Source organism: Leucoraja erinacea, chromosome 39 (assembly GCF_028641065.1).
Source record: "Leucoraja erinacea ecotype New England chromosome 39, Leri_hhj_1, whole genome shotgun sequence".
Classification (NCBI taxonomy): Eukaryota; Metazoa; Chordata; class Chondrichthyes; order Rajiformes; family Rajidae; genus Leucoraja; species Leucoraja erinaceus.
In genome coordinates, this window is record NC_073415.1 from 1,486,797 (window position 1) to 1,504,296 (window position 17,500).

Here is a 17,500-nt window from a genome sequence, read left to right on the forward strand (position 1 = left end):
GTAGAACCTCCCTGCCCCTATACTCAGATCGTTTTGCTATGAATGCTAACATACCATTCGCTTTCTTCACTGCCTGCTGCACCTGCATGCCTACTTTCAATGACTGGTGTACCATGACACCCAGGTCTCGTTGCATCTCCCCTTTTCCTAATCGGCCACCATTCAGATAATAGTCTACTTTCCTATTTTTGCCACCAAAGTGGATAACCTCACATTTATCCACATCATACTGCATCTGCCATGCATTTGCCCACTCACCCAGCCTATCCAAGTCACCTTGCAGCCTCCTAGCATCCTCCTCACAGCTAACACTGGCCCCCAGCTTCGTGTCATCCGCAAACTTGGAGATGTTGTATTCAATTCCTTCATTCAAATCATTAATATATATTGTAAATAGCTGGGGTCCCAGCACTGAGCCTTGCGGTACCCCACTAGTCACAGCCTGCCATTGTGAAAAGGACCCGTTTACTCCTACTCTTTGCTTCCTGTCTGCCAGCCAGTTCTCTATCCACATCAATACTGAACCCCCAATACCGTGTGCTTTAAGTTTGCACACTAATCTCTTATGTCATGCAGCATCTCTGGGGAGAAGGAATGTGTGATGTTTCCGGTTGGGGACCCCCCCGCCTTCTGTTTCGAGGTGTGAACTAATTTGAATACGTTTGGCAAAAGTTTCCCCGGCAACCAGTGCCCCCCGACTAGAAAACGTCAAATGTTTCAGGCGGCCATGTGAGGTGAAAGTTCAGAGGTGAAGTTATGAGGAGGCCATGTTGGCGTTTGCTGTGGGGCGGTGTTTGGTTGAATGATAGACAGAGAATCCTAGTTCTGACCACACGTCTCTTTTTATCTCACAGAGTCAGGACAATCTGAAAGCTCGAACCAGCAAGGAGATGCAGATGTCAAACCACCACCTAATGGTAAAGATCGACGATTATCTACTGCTCAGGGCCAGGCATTAGGAGAGGCACCATGATCAGGCCCCCTCACATACTGGTGACCCAGAACTCTGGGCAAGGTCACCTACCACCTCACACCGCAGCAGCCATTTTGTATCCCGATCAGCCCTTCCAGTACCAACTTGTGACCAAGTAAAGTTGCAAATACAAGGTTTAGTTGAGTTTAGTTGAGACATACTGCGCGGAAACTTGCCCTCAGGCCCACCGAGTCCACGCTGGGCTGGCCAGCGATCCCCGCACACTAACATCACCCGACCCACCCCAGGGACAATTTACACTTACACCAAGCCCATTAAACTGTAAGCCTGCACGTCTTTGGCGTGGGGGAGGAAACCGAAGACCACGCGATCGCGGGAGAACGAACAACCTCCGTACAGACAGCGCCCGTAGTCAGGATCGAACCCGGGTCTCTGGAGCTGCACGAGCTGTAATGCAGCATCTCTACCGCTGAGCCACACATTCATCTCTTCGACAGAAATTGTGTATAAAATCATGAAAGGAATAAACCGGGTAGATCCACAGAAATCCGCACGATAAATGTGAGGTTATCCATTTTGGTGGCAAAAACAGGAAAGCAGACTATTATCTAAATGGTGGCCAACTGGGAAAAGGGGAGATGCAGCGAGACCTGGGTGTCATGGTACACCAGTCATTGAAAGTAGGCATGCAGGTGCAGCAGGCAGTGAAGAAAGTGAATGGTATGTTAGCTTTCATAGCAAAAGGATTTGAGTATAGGAGCAGGGAGGTTCTACTGCAGTTGTACAGGGTCTTGGTGAGACCACACCTGGAGTATTGCGTACAGTTTTGGTCTCCAAATCTGAGGAAAGACATTCGTGCCATAGAGGGAGTACAGAGAAGGTTCACTAGACTGATTCCTGGGATGGCAGGACTTTCATATGAAGAAAGACTGGATAGACTTGGTTTATACTCGCTAGAATTTAGGAGATTGAGAGGGGATCTTATAGAAACTTACAAAATTCTTAAGGGGTTGGACAGGCTAGATGCAGGAAGATTGCTCCCGATGTTGGGGAAGTCCAGGACAAGGGGTCACAGCTTAAGGATAGAGGGGAAATCCTTTAAAACCGAGATGAGAAGAACTTTTTTCACACAGAGAGTGGTGAATCTCTGGAACTCTCTGCCACAGAGGGTAGTCAAGGCCAGTTCATTGGCTATATTTAAGAGGGGGTTAGATGTGGCCCTTGTGGCTAAGGGGATCAGGGGGTATGGAGAGAAGGCAGGTACGGGATACTGAGTTGGATGATCAGCCATGATCATATTGAATGGCGGTGCAGGCTCGAAGGGCCGAATGGCCTACTCCTGCACCTAATTTCTATGTTTCTATGTTTCTATGTCTCTTGCCCAGAGTAGGGGAATCAAGGACCAGAGGACATAGGTTTAAGGTGAAGGGAAAAAGATTTAATAGGAATCCGAGGGGTAACTTTTTTACACAGTGTAAGTGGGTGTATGGAACAAGCTGCCAGAGGAGGTAGTTGAGGCTGGGACTATCGCACCATTCAAGAAACAGTTAGACAGATACATGGATGGGACAGATTTGGAGGGATGTGGGGTAAACACGGGCGGGCGGGACTAGTGTAGATGGGGGCATGTTGGCCGGTGTGGTTAAGATGGGCCGAAAGGCCTGTTTCCACGCTGAATCACTCTAAAATTGCGCCAATCCTCACCAGGAACAATCCTTTTCATTATCAGTAGAGTCTCGAAGAGCTATAATGCCGAAACAGACCCTTCAGCCCACCAAAGACATGCTGACCACAAACCACCCATTGACATTAATCCTATCGTTTATTCTCACCATACTCTCATTAAATGTCTCATTTCTGCCACTCAGCTAAACACCTGGGGTAATTGTCACTCGTCTGAAGAAGGGTTTCGGCCCGAAACGTTGCCTATTTCCTTCGCTCCATAGATGCTGCTGCACCCGCTGAGTTTCTCCAGCTTTTTTGTGTAACCTAATTGTCACAGTAGTGAGTTAACCTTTAGTAGAAACTAGGAACTGCAGATGCTGGTTTATACCAAAGATATAAACAAAGCACTGGAGTAACTCAGCGGGTCAGGCAGCATCTCTGGAGAGAAGGAAGAGGTGATGTTTCGGGTCGAGACCCTTCTTCAGGCCCATTTCTTCTTCTGCAGAAGAAAGGACTCGACCCAGAAATGTCACCAATTCCTTCTCTCCAGAGATGCTGCCTGTCCTGCTGAGTTACTCCAGCACTTTGTGCCTGTCTAACCTGCATATTTTGTTTAATTTAGTTTAGTTTATTATCGTTACATGTATTGAGGAACAGTTGCGGGCTCTACAGTCAAAGAAAAGACTGTACATGATTTCAGTCACACTGTACACAGTGTACAGATAAAAGATGAAGTGTGCAAAATACAGTCTGATTAGAGATAGTTAAAAGCCTCCAATGAGTTAGTATCGATGTGGGAGTAAATGGGAATTCCTGATTCCTGGGATGGCAGGACTTTCATATGAAGAAAGACTGGATAGACTCGGCTCGTACTCGCTAGAATTTAGAAGATTGAGGGGGAATCTTATAGAAACTTACAAAATTCTTAAGCGGTTGGACAGGCTAGATGCAGGACGATTGTTCCCGATGTTGGGGAAGTCCAGAACTAGGGGTCACAGTTTAAGGATAAGAGGGAAATCTTTTAGGACCGAGATGAGAAAATCATTTTTCACACAGAGAGTGGTGAATCTGTGGAATTCTCTGCCACAGAAGGTAGTTGAGGCCACAGTTCGTTGGCTATGTTTAAGAGGGAGTTAGATGTGGCCCTTGTGGCTGAAGGGATCAGGGGGTATGGAGAGAAGGCAGGGATGGGATACTGAGTTGGATGATCAGCCGTGATCATATCGAATGGCGGTGCAGGCTCGAAGGGCCAAATGGCCTACTCCTGCACCTAATTTCTATGTTTCTATGTTTCTATGGAACAACCAGGGTAAACTGACATGATTACAGGGAGATAAACACAAAATGCCGGAGTAACTCAGTGGGACAGGCAGCATCTCTGGAGAGAAGGAATGGGTGACGTTTGGGGTCGAGACCCTCCTTCAGACTGAAGTGCATTGTGTCATTGTTACGGGCACAGGCACGTGATTCGCACACAGCAAGCTCCCAGTAAACCGGGAGGTGAAGGTGAACAGTTCCCGCACTGTAATGAAGTTGACTGGGGACTGTTGCCAGGACTCGAGGGGTTGAGTAGTCTAGGACTAGGCTGAGGCTCTACAAGGCTCTGGTTAGGCTGCATTTGAAGAACGTTGAGCTAATCTGGGCCCCATATCTGAGGAAGGATGTGCTGGCTCTGGAGTGGGTCCAGAGCAGGTTTACAAGAATGATCCCAGGAATGAGTGGGTTAGCATATGATGAGCATTTGACGACACTGGGCTTGTACTCACTGGAGCTTAGAAGGTTGAGGGGGGACCTCATTGAATCTTACAGAATAATGAAAGGCCTGGATCGAGTGGATGTGGAGAGGATGTTTCCACTGGTGGGAGAGTCTAGGGCCAGAGGGCACAGTCTCAGAATTAAAGGGCGCTCTTTTAGAAAGGAGGTGAGGAAGAACTTCTTTAGTCAGAGTGTAGTTAATCTGTGGAACTCATTGCCACTGGAGGCCAAGTTAGTCGATATTTTTTAGGTAAATTCTTGTTTAGAATGGGTGTCAAGGGTTATGGGGAGAAGGCAGGAAAATGGGATTAGGAAGCAGAGGTCAGCCATGATTGAATGGCGGAGTAGACTCAATGGGCCGAATGGCCCCATTCTACTTCTATAACTAGTGAACTATGTTCCGTGGATCACTGGAGGATGTGCGATGATCTTACAGAGGTGTACAAAGGGGAATATACAGGATAAATGCACAGTCTGCTACCCAGACTCGGGGAATCGAGAACCAGAGGACATAGCTTTAAGGTGAGGGGGGAATGATTTAATTGGTACCAGAGGGGCAACTTTTTCACACAAAGGGTGGTGGGTGTATGGGTGTATGGAGCAAGCTGCCAGAGGAGGTAGTTGAGGCTGGGACTATCCCAACGTTTAACAAACATTTAGACAGGTACATGGATTGGACAGGTTTGGAGGGATAAAGGCCACAGATCTCTTCAGCCCATCTTCTCCAGTTTCTAGTGTTAGAATTCTCTATCCTTGATCAGCTCCAGAATGATGGAGCAGAGGGGATAATAATTCCACGGGAGTCATTCGGTTGAAATCAGTTTGCCATTGGATGTTTTGAGGGATAGAGCGATACAGTGTGGAAACAGGCCCTTCGGCCCAACTTGCCCATACCGGCCCACATGTCCCAGCTACACTAGATGCACGTTTGGTCCATATCCCTGCCCTATCCACGTACCTGCCTAACTAGTTGTTAAACGATGGGATAGTCCCAGCCTCAACTATCTCCTCCAGCAGCTCGTTCCTTACACCCACCACCCTTTGTGTGAAAAGGTTACCCCTCAGATTCCTATTAAATCTTTTCCCCTTCACCCTAAACGTATGTCCTCTGCTCCTTGATTCACCGATTCCGGGCAAGAGACTGGGCAAGATAAGAATATTGCCTCTTTGTAGTTGAACCATCCAAACCAATATTTGCCCTGTGCAGTCTGTAGCTTGAGGTTATGGCCTCTCCTCTGTCATCCCCCTTCTAGTGTGGGCTCCAGTCGTGCCTGAGTTGGTGGGCCTTCCATGGAACAATGGTTCAACGTTACTGTAATGCCACATCTTATAGAGGCATATAAAATCATGAGAGGAATAGATCGGGTAGATGTACAGAGTCTCTTGCCCAGAGTAGGTGAATCGAGGACCACAGGACATAGGTTCAAGGTGAAGGGGAAAAGATTTAATGGGAATCTGAGGGGTAACTTTTTCACACAGAGGGTGGTGGGTGTATGGAACGAGCTGCCAGAGGAGGTAGTTGAGGCTGGGACTATCCCAACGTTAGACAGGTACATGGATAGGACAGGTGTGGAGGGATATGGACCAAGCGCAGGCAGGTGGGACTAGTGTAGCTGGGATATGTTGGCCGGTGTGGGCAAGTTGGGCCGAAGGGCCTGTTTCCACGTTGTATCACCCTATTAAATCTTTCCCCCTTCACCTTAAACCTATGGCCTCTGGTCCTCGATTCCCCCACTCTGGGCAAGAGACTCTGCACATGTGTGGGTTAATATATGATGAGCGTTTGATGGAACTAGTCCTGTACTCGCTGGAGGTTTAGAAGGATGAGGGGGAAACTCATTGAAACTTAGCGAATAGTGAAATTCTGGATAGAGTGGATGTGGAGACGATGTTTCCACTGGACAGCCTCAGAATAATAGGTCATACCTATAAAATGGAGATGAGGAGGAATTTCTTCAATCAGAGGGTGGTGAATCTGTAGAATTCTTTGCCACAGAAGGCTGTGGAGGCCAAGTCAGTGGATATTTTTAAGGCTGGGTTTGATAGATTATTGATTAGTGCGGGTGTCAGGGGTTATGGGGAGAAGGCAGGAGAATGGGGTTAGGAGGGAGAGATAGATCAGCCATGATTGAATGGTGGAGTAGATGGGCCAAATGGCCAAATTCAACTCCCGGAACTTATGATTATGATCATATATTCCGTCACCTCAAAAACGTTATAAATTAATTTTCATTTTCATTTTGTAACATTGTAAACAGATGACTAAGTATTAAAAAACACCATTTATTGACTAAATTAATTGACATTGCACAGGGTGATACGGGGATGGGGGAGGGGCGGTGGCTTTGTCTAACCTCGGGTGCTGCTTGTGTGGAGTTTGCAAGTTCTCCCTGTGCATGTGTGGGTTTCCTACGGTTGATCAATGAAAGGCCTGGACAGAGTGGACATGGTAACAATGTTTGTAGCAAGGAGAGTCTAGAACCAAAGGGCACAGCCTCAGAATAAAAGGACGTACCTTTAGAATGGAGATGAGGAGGAATTTCTTTAGTCAGAGGTTGGCGAATCTGTGGAATTCATTGTCGCTGACGACTGTGGAGGTTAAGTCAATGGATATATTTTTAAAGCAGAGATAGATAGATTCTTAATTAGCACAGGTGTCAAAAGTTGCAGGGAGAAGGCAGGAGAATGGGGTCGGGAGGAACTCGAAGGGCCGAATGGCCTAACTCAGCTCCTAAATCTTATGGTTATTTATAGGTATCAGAAATAGTATAGATCCCTGCAGAATGGTAGAGTTGCTGCCTCACAGCGCCAGAGACCCGGGTTCAATCCTGACTATGGGTGCTGTCTGTACGGAGTTTGCACGTTCTCCCTGTGACTGCATGGTTTTTCACCGGGTGCTCCGGTTTCCTCCCACACTCCAAAAGGCGTACATGTCTGTAGATTAATTGGCTGGGCCGAAGAACCTGTTTCTGCACTATACCTCTAAACAGAACTAAACTAAACTCCACTACACAGACCTCCAGCCAGAATATCTTCCTTCCACCACAACCCCCTGTCTTAGAAATATAGAAATACAGAAAATAAGTGCAGGAGGAGGCCATTTGGCCCCTTCGAGCCTGTACCGTCATTCATTGTGATCATGGCTGATCATCCACAATCAGTAACCCGTGCCTGCCTTCTCCCCATATCCCTTGATTCCACTAGCCCCTAGAGCTCTATCTAACTCTCTCTTAAATCCATCCAGTGACTTGGCCTCCACTGCCCTCTGTGGCAGGGAATTCCACAAATTCACAACTCTCTGGGTGAAAAAGTTTTTTCTCATCTCAGTTTTAAATGGCTCCCGATTTACTCTTAGACTGTGGTCCCTGGTTCTGGACTCCACCAACATCAGGAACATTGTTCCAGTATCTAGCTTGTCCAGTCCTTTTATAATTTAATATGTTTCTATAAGATTCCCTCTCATCCTTCAAAATTCCAGTGAATACAAGCCCAGTCTTTCCAATCTTTACTCATATGACAGTCCCGCCATCCCAGGGATTAACCTCGTGAACCTACGCTGCACTGCCTCAATAGCAAGGATGTCCTTCCTCAAAACTGCACACAATACTTCAGATGTGGTTTCACCAGGGCCCTGAAAGACCTCTTTACTCCTATACTCAAATCCTCTCGTTAGCTTTCTTCACTGCCTGCTGTACCTGCATGTTTACTTTCAGTGACTGATGTACAAGGACACCCAGGTCTCGTTGCACTTCCCTTTTTCCTAATACTCTCAATGGAAAAAGCTTGTCCACGTCAACTCTGTCCATCCCTCTCATCATTTTAAAGACCTCTATCAAGTCCCCCCTTAACCTTCTGCGCTCCAAAGAATAAAGACCTATCTTGTTCAACCTTTCTCTGTAACTTAGTTGCTGAAACCCAGGCAACATTCTAGTAAATCTCCTCTGTACTCTCTCTATTTTGTTGACATCTTTCCTATAATTTCGCGACCAAAATTGTACACCATACTCCAGAATTGGCCTCACTAATTGGCCTCACCAGTTCAAAATCTATACGCCCACTGTGGGCGGCATGGTGGCTCAGCGGTAGAGTTGCTGCTTTACAGCCCTTGAAGCGCCGGAGGCATGGGTTCGATCCCGACTATGGGTGCTGTCTGTACGGAGTTTGTACGTTCTCCCCGTGACCACATGGATTTTCTTTGAGATCTTAGGTTTCCTCCCACACTCCAAGTTAGTGAGACGACCAAGTCTGTAGGTTAATTGGCTTGGAGTTGTATACATGGTTTTAGTGTAAAGTGTCCCTGTTGTGTATAGGCTTGTGTTAATGTGCGGGGGTCGCTGGTCGGTGTGGACTCAGTGGGCCGAAGGGCCTGTTTCCGTGCTGTATCTCTAAACAAGTCATTGGGAATCCTGTACATCATAATCTTCTGGATCTGCTTACCAAGGGGGCCCTTATCAAAAGCCTTACTAAAATCCATGTATACAACATCCGCTCAACTACCTTGTGTAGGAAGGAATTGCAGATGCTGGTTTGAAGAAGGGTCTCGATCTGAAACGTTGCCCCTTCTTTCTCTCCAGAGATGCTGCCTGTCCCGCTGAGTTACTCCAGCATTTTGTGTCTATCTTCACTAAACTACCGTCATCTATCTCCTTCGTCACCTTCTCTAGTCGGGCGGCACGGTGGCGCAGCGGTAGAGTTGCTGCCTTATAGCGCCAGAGACCCGGGTTCAATCCTGAACATGGGTGCTGGCTGGATGGAGTTTGGATGTTCTCCCTGAGATTTTCTCCGGGATCTTTGGTTTCCTCCCACACCCCAAAGGCGCACTGGTTTGTAGAATAATCGGCTTGGTGGAAATGTAGTAAACTAATGTAAAGAATGTCCCTAGTGTATGGAGGATAGTGTGCCGACCCGGTGGGCTGAATGGCCTGTTTCCGCGCTGTATCTCTAAACTAAACTAAACTAAACTAAACTAAATCTAAACTAAGTTAGTGAGACACAAGTCCAGTTACAGCTTTGGTAACATCAAGCCCTGGAGCCTGAGACAGGAGAGTCAGGAGCAATGATTCTGATGGTTTAGTCTAGTTTAGTTTAGTTTAGTTTAGTTTAGTTTAGTTTAGTTTAGTTTAGTTTAGTTTAGTTTAGTTTAGTTTAGTTTAGTTTGGTTTAGTTTAGTTTAGTTTAGTTTTTAGTTTAGTTTAGTTTAGTTTAGTTTAGTTTAGTTTCGTTTAGTTTAGTTTAGTTTAGTTTGAGTTTAGTTTAGTTCAGTTTAGTTTAGTTTTAGTTTAGTTTAGTTTAGTTTAGTTTAGTTTAGTTTAGTTTAGTTTAGTTTAGTTTAGTTTAGTTTAGTTTAGTTTAGTTTAGTTTAGTTTAGTTTAGTTTTTCAGTTCAGTTAGTTTAGTTTAGTTTGGTTTAGTTCGGTTTAGTTTAGTTTAGTTTAGTTTAGTTTATTTTAGTTTAGTTTAGTTTAGTTTAGTTTAGTTTAGTTTAGTTTAGTTTAGTTTAGTTTAGTTTAGTTTAGTTTAGTTTAGATTAGTTTAGTTTAGTTTATTTTAGTTTAGTTTAGTTTAGTTTAGTTTAGTTTAGTTTAGTTTAGTTTATTGTCACGTGTACCGAGGTACAGTGAAAAGCTTTTGTTGCGTGCTATCAAGTCACCTTAAAGACAATACATGATTACAGTCGGGCCATTGGCAGTGTATAGAAACATGATAAGAGAATAACGTTTAGTGCAAGGTAAAGCCAGCAAAGTCAGATCAAGGGGCTGTACTGGCGAGGAGGGTTTTGGAGGATAGAGGGTTAAACAGGAACGAGTGTTGAAACGAGCCTTCTTAGTTATGACCAAACGAGTAGATGAAATGATTTCCTTTCTGGAGTCTTTGTGGCCTGTGTATTGTCCCAGTGAAATAAATCATCTTGATGAGAGAGATGCTTTTGCCACGCCAACAATCCAACAAGCTAACATGATTGATCGACTGGGGCTTTCAAGACAAGGTTACGTAAATCCCCAGTTAAATACTTGAGGATAATGTGTACCTAACTGTGCAAGTTCAACACCATGATGGCCACTTTGCCCCCTGTGGTGTTCCGATGTGTAGAGGAGGTTAAATCTTTGACCTATTGTACCGACAGGGAGTGTTTTAGCTTTTAGTTTCGAGATGCAGCCTGGATACAGCGATTCCCATGCACCAGTTCCTTCCTACACACACACACACACACACACTAGGGACGGTTTACAGATCATACACATAAGTGATAGTACCTGTAGTAGAATTTGATCACCAGTAGGAAACCCACACATGCATAGGGAGAACATGCAAACTCCACACAAGCAGCGCCCGAGGTTAGACAAAGCCACCGCCCCTCCCCCATCTCCGTGCAATGTCAATTAATTTAGTCGATAAATGGTATTTTTTTTAATACTTAGTCATCTTTTTACAATGTTACAAAATGAAAATAATTGCAAACTAATTTACAACTTTTTTGAGGTGACGGTATATAAGATCATAATCATAAGTTCTAGGTGACGAATTTGGACATTTGGCCCATCTACTCCACCATTCAAAGGTACACAAAAATGCTGGAGAAACTCAGCGGGTGCAGCAGCATCTATGGAGCGAAGGAAATAGGCAACGTTTCGTCCCGAAACGTTGCCTATTTCCTTCGTCCCGAAACGTTGCCTATTTCCTTCGCTCCATAGATGCTGCTGCACCCGCTGAGTTTCTTCAGCATTTTTGTGTACCTTCGATTTTCCAGCATTTGCAGTTCCTTCTTAAATACTCCGCCATTCAATCATGGCTGATCTATCTCTCCCTCCTAACCCCATTCTCCTGCCTTCTCCCCATAACCCCTGACACCCGTACTGATCATTTCGCTGTAAGTCTGAACTCGTGGCAGTGAATGAACCATCAAAGTAGAAAGATGTGCTCAGGGCCAGCATTGACTGCGGTTTCATCTGTAAGATGGTGGCTTGGTTTCATGGTCAACGTGGATTTTGTGCCAAAAAAGTCCCTGGTTCCGTACTCATTCTCTGCTCCTGAGTCCTTGGTCAATCACAGCATGCAGAAACAAGACAGCGCCAATTTACAGAAGCCAATTAACCCATCGCTGACTGGTTAGCACGCCATCAAAGCTTTTCACTGTACCTCGGTATACGTGACAATGGACTAAACTCAACTAAATTGAATGACAAACCTGCACGTCTTTGGGATGTGGGAGGAAACCGGAGCACCTGGAGGAAACCCACGTGGTCCCGGGATAAAGGCTTGGTTGCATGCTAACCATTTAGCTGATCTGCCTGCACATCACCCTTCGCCCGCCATTCCCTGCAGATCCATGTGCCTGTCCATAAACCTCTTCAACGCCATTCTCATATCTGCCTCCACCACAGGTTCCACCAAGATGCAGCACAGAACGCCACAGGAGATACGTTTCCCCTGTGACTATCAAACTGTACAACTCCTCCCCCCCCTTTGTCGTGGGGTGGGCTGACTCCCCTCCCCCTCCCGCCCGCCAACCCCCTTCCCCAATTCTTTCCACTAGTCCCTTTAATCTCATGTTTCATGTATCTTGTTGTGTTTTATGACTGTAGGCAGATCAACTTCCCTCCTGGGATAAATAAAGGCCCATCGTATAGTATCGTATCACAGCGTAGCATGTTCCAGGCATTCACCACCCTCTATGTAAAAAAAAACATGCTCCAAACACCTCCTTTAAGCTTTGCCCCTCTCACCCCAAACCTACGCCCTCTAATATCAGATATTACCACTCTCGGACAATGTTTTTCACTGCCCACCTCACTATCCCTCTCATCATTGCCATAGAGGGAGTGCAGGGAGGTTCTACTGCAGTTGTACAGGGTCTTGGTGAGACCACACCTGGAGTATTGCATACAGTTTTGGTCTCCTAATCTGAGGAAAGACATTCTTGCCATAGAGGCAGTACTGAGAAGATTCACCAGACTGATTCCTGGGATGTCAGGACTGTCTTATGAAGAAAGACTGGATAGACTCGGCTTGTACTCTCTAGAATTTAGGAGATTGAGAGGGGATCTTACAGAAACTTACAAAATTCTTAAGGGGTTGGACAGGCTAGATGCAGGAAGATTGTTCCCGATGTTGGGGAAGTCCAGGACAAGGGGTCACAGCTTAAGGATAAGGGGGCAATCCTTTAAAACCGAGATGAGAAAAACTTTTTTCACACAGAGAGTTGGTGAATCTCTGGAACTCTCTGCCACAGAGGGTAGTTGAGGCCATTTCATTGGCTGTATTTAAGAGGGAGTTAGATGTGGCCCTTGTGGCCAAGGGGATCAGAGGGTATGAAGAGAAGGCAGGTACGGGATACTGAGTTGGATGATCAGCCGTGATCATATTGAATGGCGGTGCAGGCTCGAAGGGCCGAATGGCCTCTACTCCTGCACCTATTGTCTATGTTTCTATGTTTCTATAATAATCCTGTTCCCCTCAATAATTGACAGGTGTAGATGGGGAATGTTGGCCGGCGTGGGCAAGTTGGGCCACAGGGCCTGTTCCCCCGCTGTACGATGGTATAGACAGCGTGGGTTTCCTCCGGGTGCTCCGGTTTCCTCCCACATCCCAAACACCATGCAGGTTTGCCAGGTTAATCGACCCTCTGTAGATTGCCCCTCGTGTGTAGGGAGTGGATGAGAAAGTGGGATAGCATAGAACTAGTGTGAACGGGTGATCGATGGTCGGTGTGGATGAGGTGGGCCGAAGGGCCTGTTTCCGTGCTGTAAATCCAAATTAAACTAAACAATGAGCGTTCGTAAGGGCGGCACGGTGGCGCAGCGGTAGAGTTGCTGCCTCACAGCGCCAGAGACCCGAGATCCATCCTGACTACGGGCGCTGTCTGTACGGAGTTTGCACGTTCTCCCCATGACCGCGTGGGTTTCCTCCGGGTGCTTCGGTTTCCTCCCACACTCCAAAGACGTACAGGTTTGTAGGTTAATTGGCTTGGTGTATGTATGTGTAAATTGTCCCTAGTGTGTGTGTAGGATAGTGTTAGTATGGGCCAGTGGGCTCGGTGGGCCGAAGGGCCTGTTTCGGCGCTGTAGCTCCAAATTAAACTGAACCAAACTAAACGTCCTGCCTACACGGGTCGTCCTCCTGCGTGGGGAGGCTTTGCCGAGTTTTGGCGGCGCCGTTTGAACGCTTCTTGCCGACGGAAAACGGTTTGTCGGCGCCGAGACTGGTCCGCGGAGCAGTGGCAGGAGGAGTAGGCCTGGCACCATCGCATCCATCAGCTCGCCCACCCCAGAACAATGCCCGGCTCACAGCAGCCCGGGTCAAGGGCACTCTGCCCCCAAGACCGAAAATAAAACCCAATCAATGAGAAGACTTTTGTCATGTAGAAGAATGAATGTACAGGGGGATGAAAGCAAGTAATTATTTATGTTGCATTCAATGGGTTCTTTTAAAAAAAAACACCACTTTCTAAATGAATTGAAATGAGAATAATGGTCTACAGTTTAGTGTTCACGGTGTGTGTCCACCTCCAGCTAGATTAAGCTGTTCATTGTTTCTTTATCTGATAAGGTCTGATCTGTGTAAACCCAACAGTATTGGAGTTTTTATGCAGCCCGGCCTCCATCTTATTGTGTGTTGAATGGCGCCATGGGGTGAAACAATGGCTGCCTATACAATGGCTCCCTGTACAATGGTTCTCCCAACCTCAGGCGGCAATGCCCCCTCCCTCCCGCCATCGTAGGGCCTGGGAGCCATGGAGAAACTGGGGTATTGTGCCCCAATCAGGTCGCCACGCCACTGCCGTTCAACGGCAGGCATTTCTCAGAGGAGACTGACTGGTTGGCCATCAGACACACGAGGTTTCAGCTTCAGGGGATGTCCTCCTCCGAGCTGAGAGGTGGACAGGGTCACAGAAACAAAAGGTGCTGGAGTAGGCCATTGGGCCCTTCGAGCCTGCGAAGGAAGGCCCCATTCAATACGATCGTGGCTGATCATCCAAAATCAGTACCCCGCTCCGGCTATCTCCCCATATCCCTTGATTCCGTTCGCCCTAAGAGCTAAATCTAACCCTCTCCTGAAAGGTGAGGTCAGAGAGAAGGTTTGTAGGGAAGATGATGTCATTTGGATGGTTCACGATCCAGGAGACTCAGGTTCAAATCCTTTCAGTAAATGACACAATGAGTGGAAACGGTTTAGAGATACAGCACGGAAACAGGCCCTTCGGCCCATCAAGTCTGCGCTGGCCAGCGATCCCCGCACATAAACACTGTCCTAATGGGAATGTGAAGGGGGGTCCTAACCAAAAACAACACTCATCCTTTTTCTCCATTGACCCGCTGAGTTACTCCAGCACTTTGTAACTTCAGTTGTAAACCAGCATCTGCCGTCCCTGCTTCCACTCTAGGGTCTCGACCCGAAACGTCACCCATTCCTTCTCTCCAGAGACACTGCCCGTCCCGCTGAGTTACTCCAGCATTTTGTGTCTGTCTTCATTTAACCCGCGCCTTCGGATTGTGGGAGGAAACCAAATTTCTCGGAGAAACCCCACGCAGATTGTACAAACTCCGTACAGACAGCGCCCGTGGTCAGGATTGAACCCGGGTCTCTGGCGATGGTGACTTGTAGAACAGAGGGAGGTCTAATGGGAATGTCTAGGGGGGTCCCAACCAAAAACAACACTCCAGTGATGCTGGCTGACCCGCTGAGTTACTCCAGTACTTTGTGTGCTTTTTTTTGTAAACAGCATCTGCAGTTTAGTTTCGTTTCGCGATACAGCTCGGAAGCCAGCCCTAACTAACGATATCTAACTATCTCTTGAAAACATCCAATGAATTGGCCTCCACTGCCTTCTGTGGCAGAGAATTCCACAGATTCACAACTCGCTGGGTGAAAAAGTTTTTCCTCATCTCAGTCTAAATGGCCTACCACTTATTCTTAAACCGTGTGGCCCCTGGTTCTGGACTCGGCCAGCATGGGGAACATTTTTCCTGCATCTTCCCTGTCCAATCCTTTAAGAATTTGACATGTTTCTATAAGATCCCCTCTCATGCTTCTAAATTCCAATGAATACAAGCTCAGTCGATCCATTATTTCATCAAATATCAGTGCCGCCATCCCGGGAATTAACATGGCACTCCCTTAATAGCAAGAATGTCCTTCCTCAAATTAGGAGACAAAAACTGCACACATACTCCAGGTGTGGTCTCACTAGGGCTCTGTACAACTGCAGAAGGACCTCCTTGTTCCTTTACATAAACTAAACTAAACTAAATTAAACTAAACTAAACTAAACTAAACTAAACTAAACTAAACTAAATTGAACTCAACTCAACTGAACTCAACTGAACCAACATGTTTTGCATTAGGACCTTCCCAAACAGATCCAAGACAGACACACAATGCTGGAGTAAATCAGCAGCTCAGGCATCATCTGTGGAGAGAAGGGACGTGTGATGTTTTGTGTCGAGACCCTTCTGCAGACACTTTGCAGGCAGGTCCCAGCATGTAGATCTGGAACAAGGTTCACTCCAAATCTCCGTCATCTCCCCTCCTGGAGTGGTTAGCACAACTTGTGGAAGATCAAAATGATGGGAAGGCTTTGCAGGATAATACCGCAGTGGGCAGTGGTCAGGCATAACATTGCCCTTGCACTGAAGTTGTCTTTTAGTTTTGCTTTAGTGCTTTAGGGATTCAGCGTGAAAACAGGCCCTTCAGCCCAGCGAGTCCACGCCGACCAGCGATCACGCTAGTTCTATCCGAGACACGAGGGACATTTACAATTATACCCGGCCAATTAACCTACAATCTTTGGGATGTGGGAGGATTCCAGAGAAAACCCACGCAGGTCGCGGGGAGAACGTACAAACTCCACACAGACAGCACCCGTAGTTAGGATGGAACCCGGGTCTCTGGCGCTGTGAGGCAGCAACTCTACCGCTGTGCCGGGCTAGGTAGAGTTATGTGCATCTGGGGAGGGTGCGATCCGTGTGCTATCAGTGTCACTTGCTGGTCAGCATGGACTAGAGGGGCTGAAGGGCCTATTAGTGTGCTGTGTGCTTCTAGGAATCCATGGCTCACAGGGTGGAGAGCTTCAGTGATCTTGACACAGTCACTGTGCCAGATAGCAAATCCCACCTGCCTGCGTTTGGCCCATATCCCTCTAAACCTGTCCTATCCATGTACCTGTCCAAATGTTTCTTAAACGAGCGATAGTCGCTGCCCCAAGTACCTGCAGACATTTCTTCTCATGTCAATCCTTGATGTGTTACCCCTTACCCTGTGAGCCTTGGTTCAGGAGAACTCTGCTGGGGCAATTGTTCTCTCTTTCTTGCTTAGTCTGGATTGAGGGGAAATACTTAGAGGGGAAATATTTAATAGGAATCTGAGAGGTAACTTTTCACACAGAGGGTGGTGGGTGTATGGAACGAGCTGCCAGAGGAGGTAGTTGAGGCTGGGACTATCACAACATTTCAGGGAGATTTGGACAGATACCTGAGCAAAAAAGGTTTAGAGGGATGCGGGCCAAACACAGGCAGGTGGGACTAGTGCAGATGGGACATCTTGGTCGACACAGGCATGTTGGGCCGAAGGGCCTGTTTCCACACTGTATGTGAGAGAATATGAGTTTGTGCGTGTGAGAGTAAATATGTGTGTGTGTGTGTGTGTGTGTGTGTGTGTGTGTGTGTGTGTGTGTGTGTGTGTGTGTGTGTGTGTGTGTGTGTGTGTGTGTGTGTGTGTGTGTGTGTGTGTGTGTGTGTGTGTGTGTGTGTGTGTGTGTGCGCAGCAGTTAGTTTAGATGAACCAAAGGCTTTAGCGGGTAGCAGGCATGGCTGGGAAGAAAAGCTCTGGACAGGGCACTGATACTGGAGCACTGCACTAACACACACTCACGCACGCACACACACACTCAGACACACACACTCACACTCAGACTAACATCACAATCAGACACACACATGCTCAGCCACACACACACACCCACACACTCAGATACACTCAGACACAAACACTCAGAGACACATACTCAGGCACACACCCACACACACACACTCAAACACACACACACACACACACACACACACACACACACACACACACACACACACACACACACACACACATACACACACACACACTACAGCCACACTCACACACACACTCAGCCACACAA

At 47.0% G+C, this 17,500-nt stretch overlaps 1 protein-coding gene across 11 annotated transcripts in view; it reads left to right on the forward strand.

Moving 5' to 3' along the window:
• nfixb (nuclear factor I/Xb) overlaps positions 1 to 17,500 on the forward strand; it is a 465,085-nt gene that overhangs the window by 356,182 nt on the left and 91,403 nt on the right. For 10 of the 11 annotated variants that reach the window (XM_055664149.1, XM_055664144.1, XM_055664154.1 and 7 more), the window contains one exon: positions 855 to 917. The exons of the other annotated variant lie outside the window; for it this stretch is intronic. In XM_055664149.1, coding sequence (XP_055520124.1) covers positions 855 to 917 — 63 coding nt within the window. The remainder of the gene's footprint in view (positions 1 to 854; positions 918 to 17,500) is intronic. 11 annotated transcript variants of the gene reach the window in all.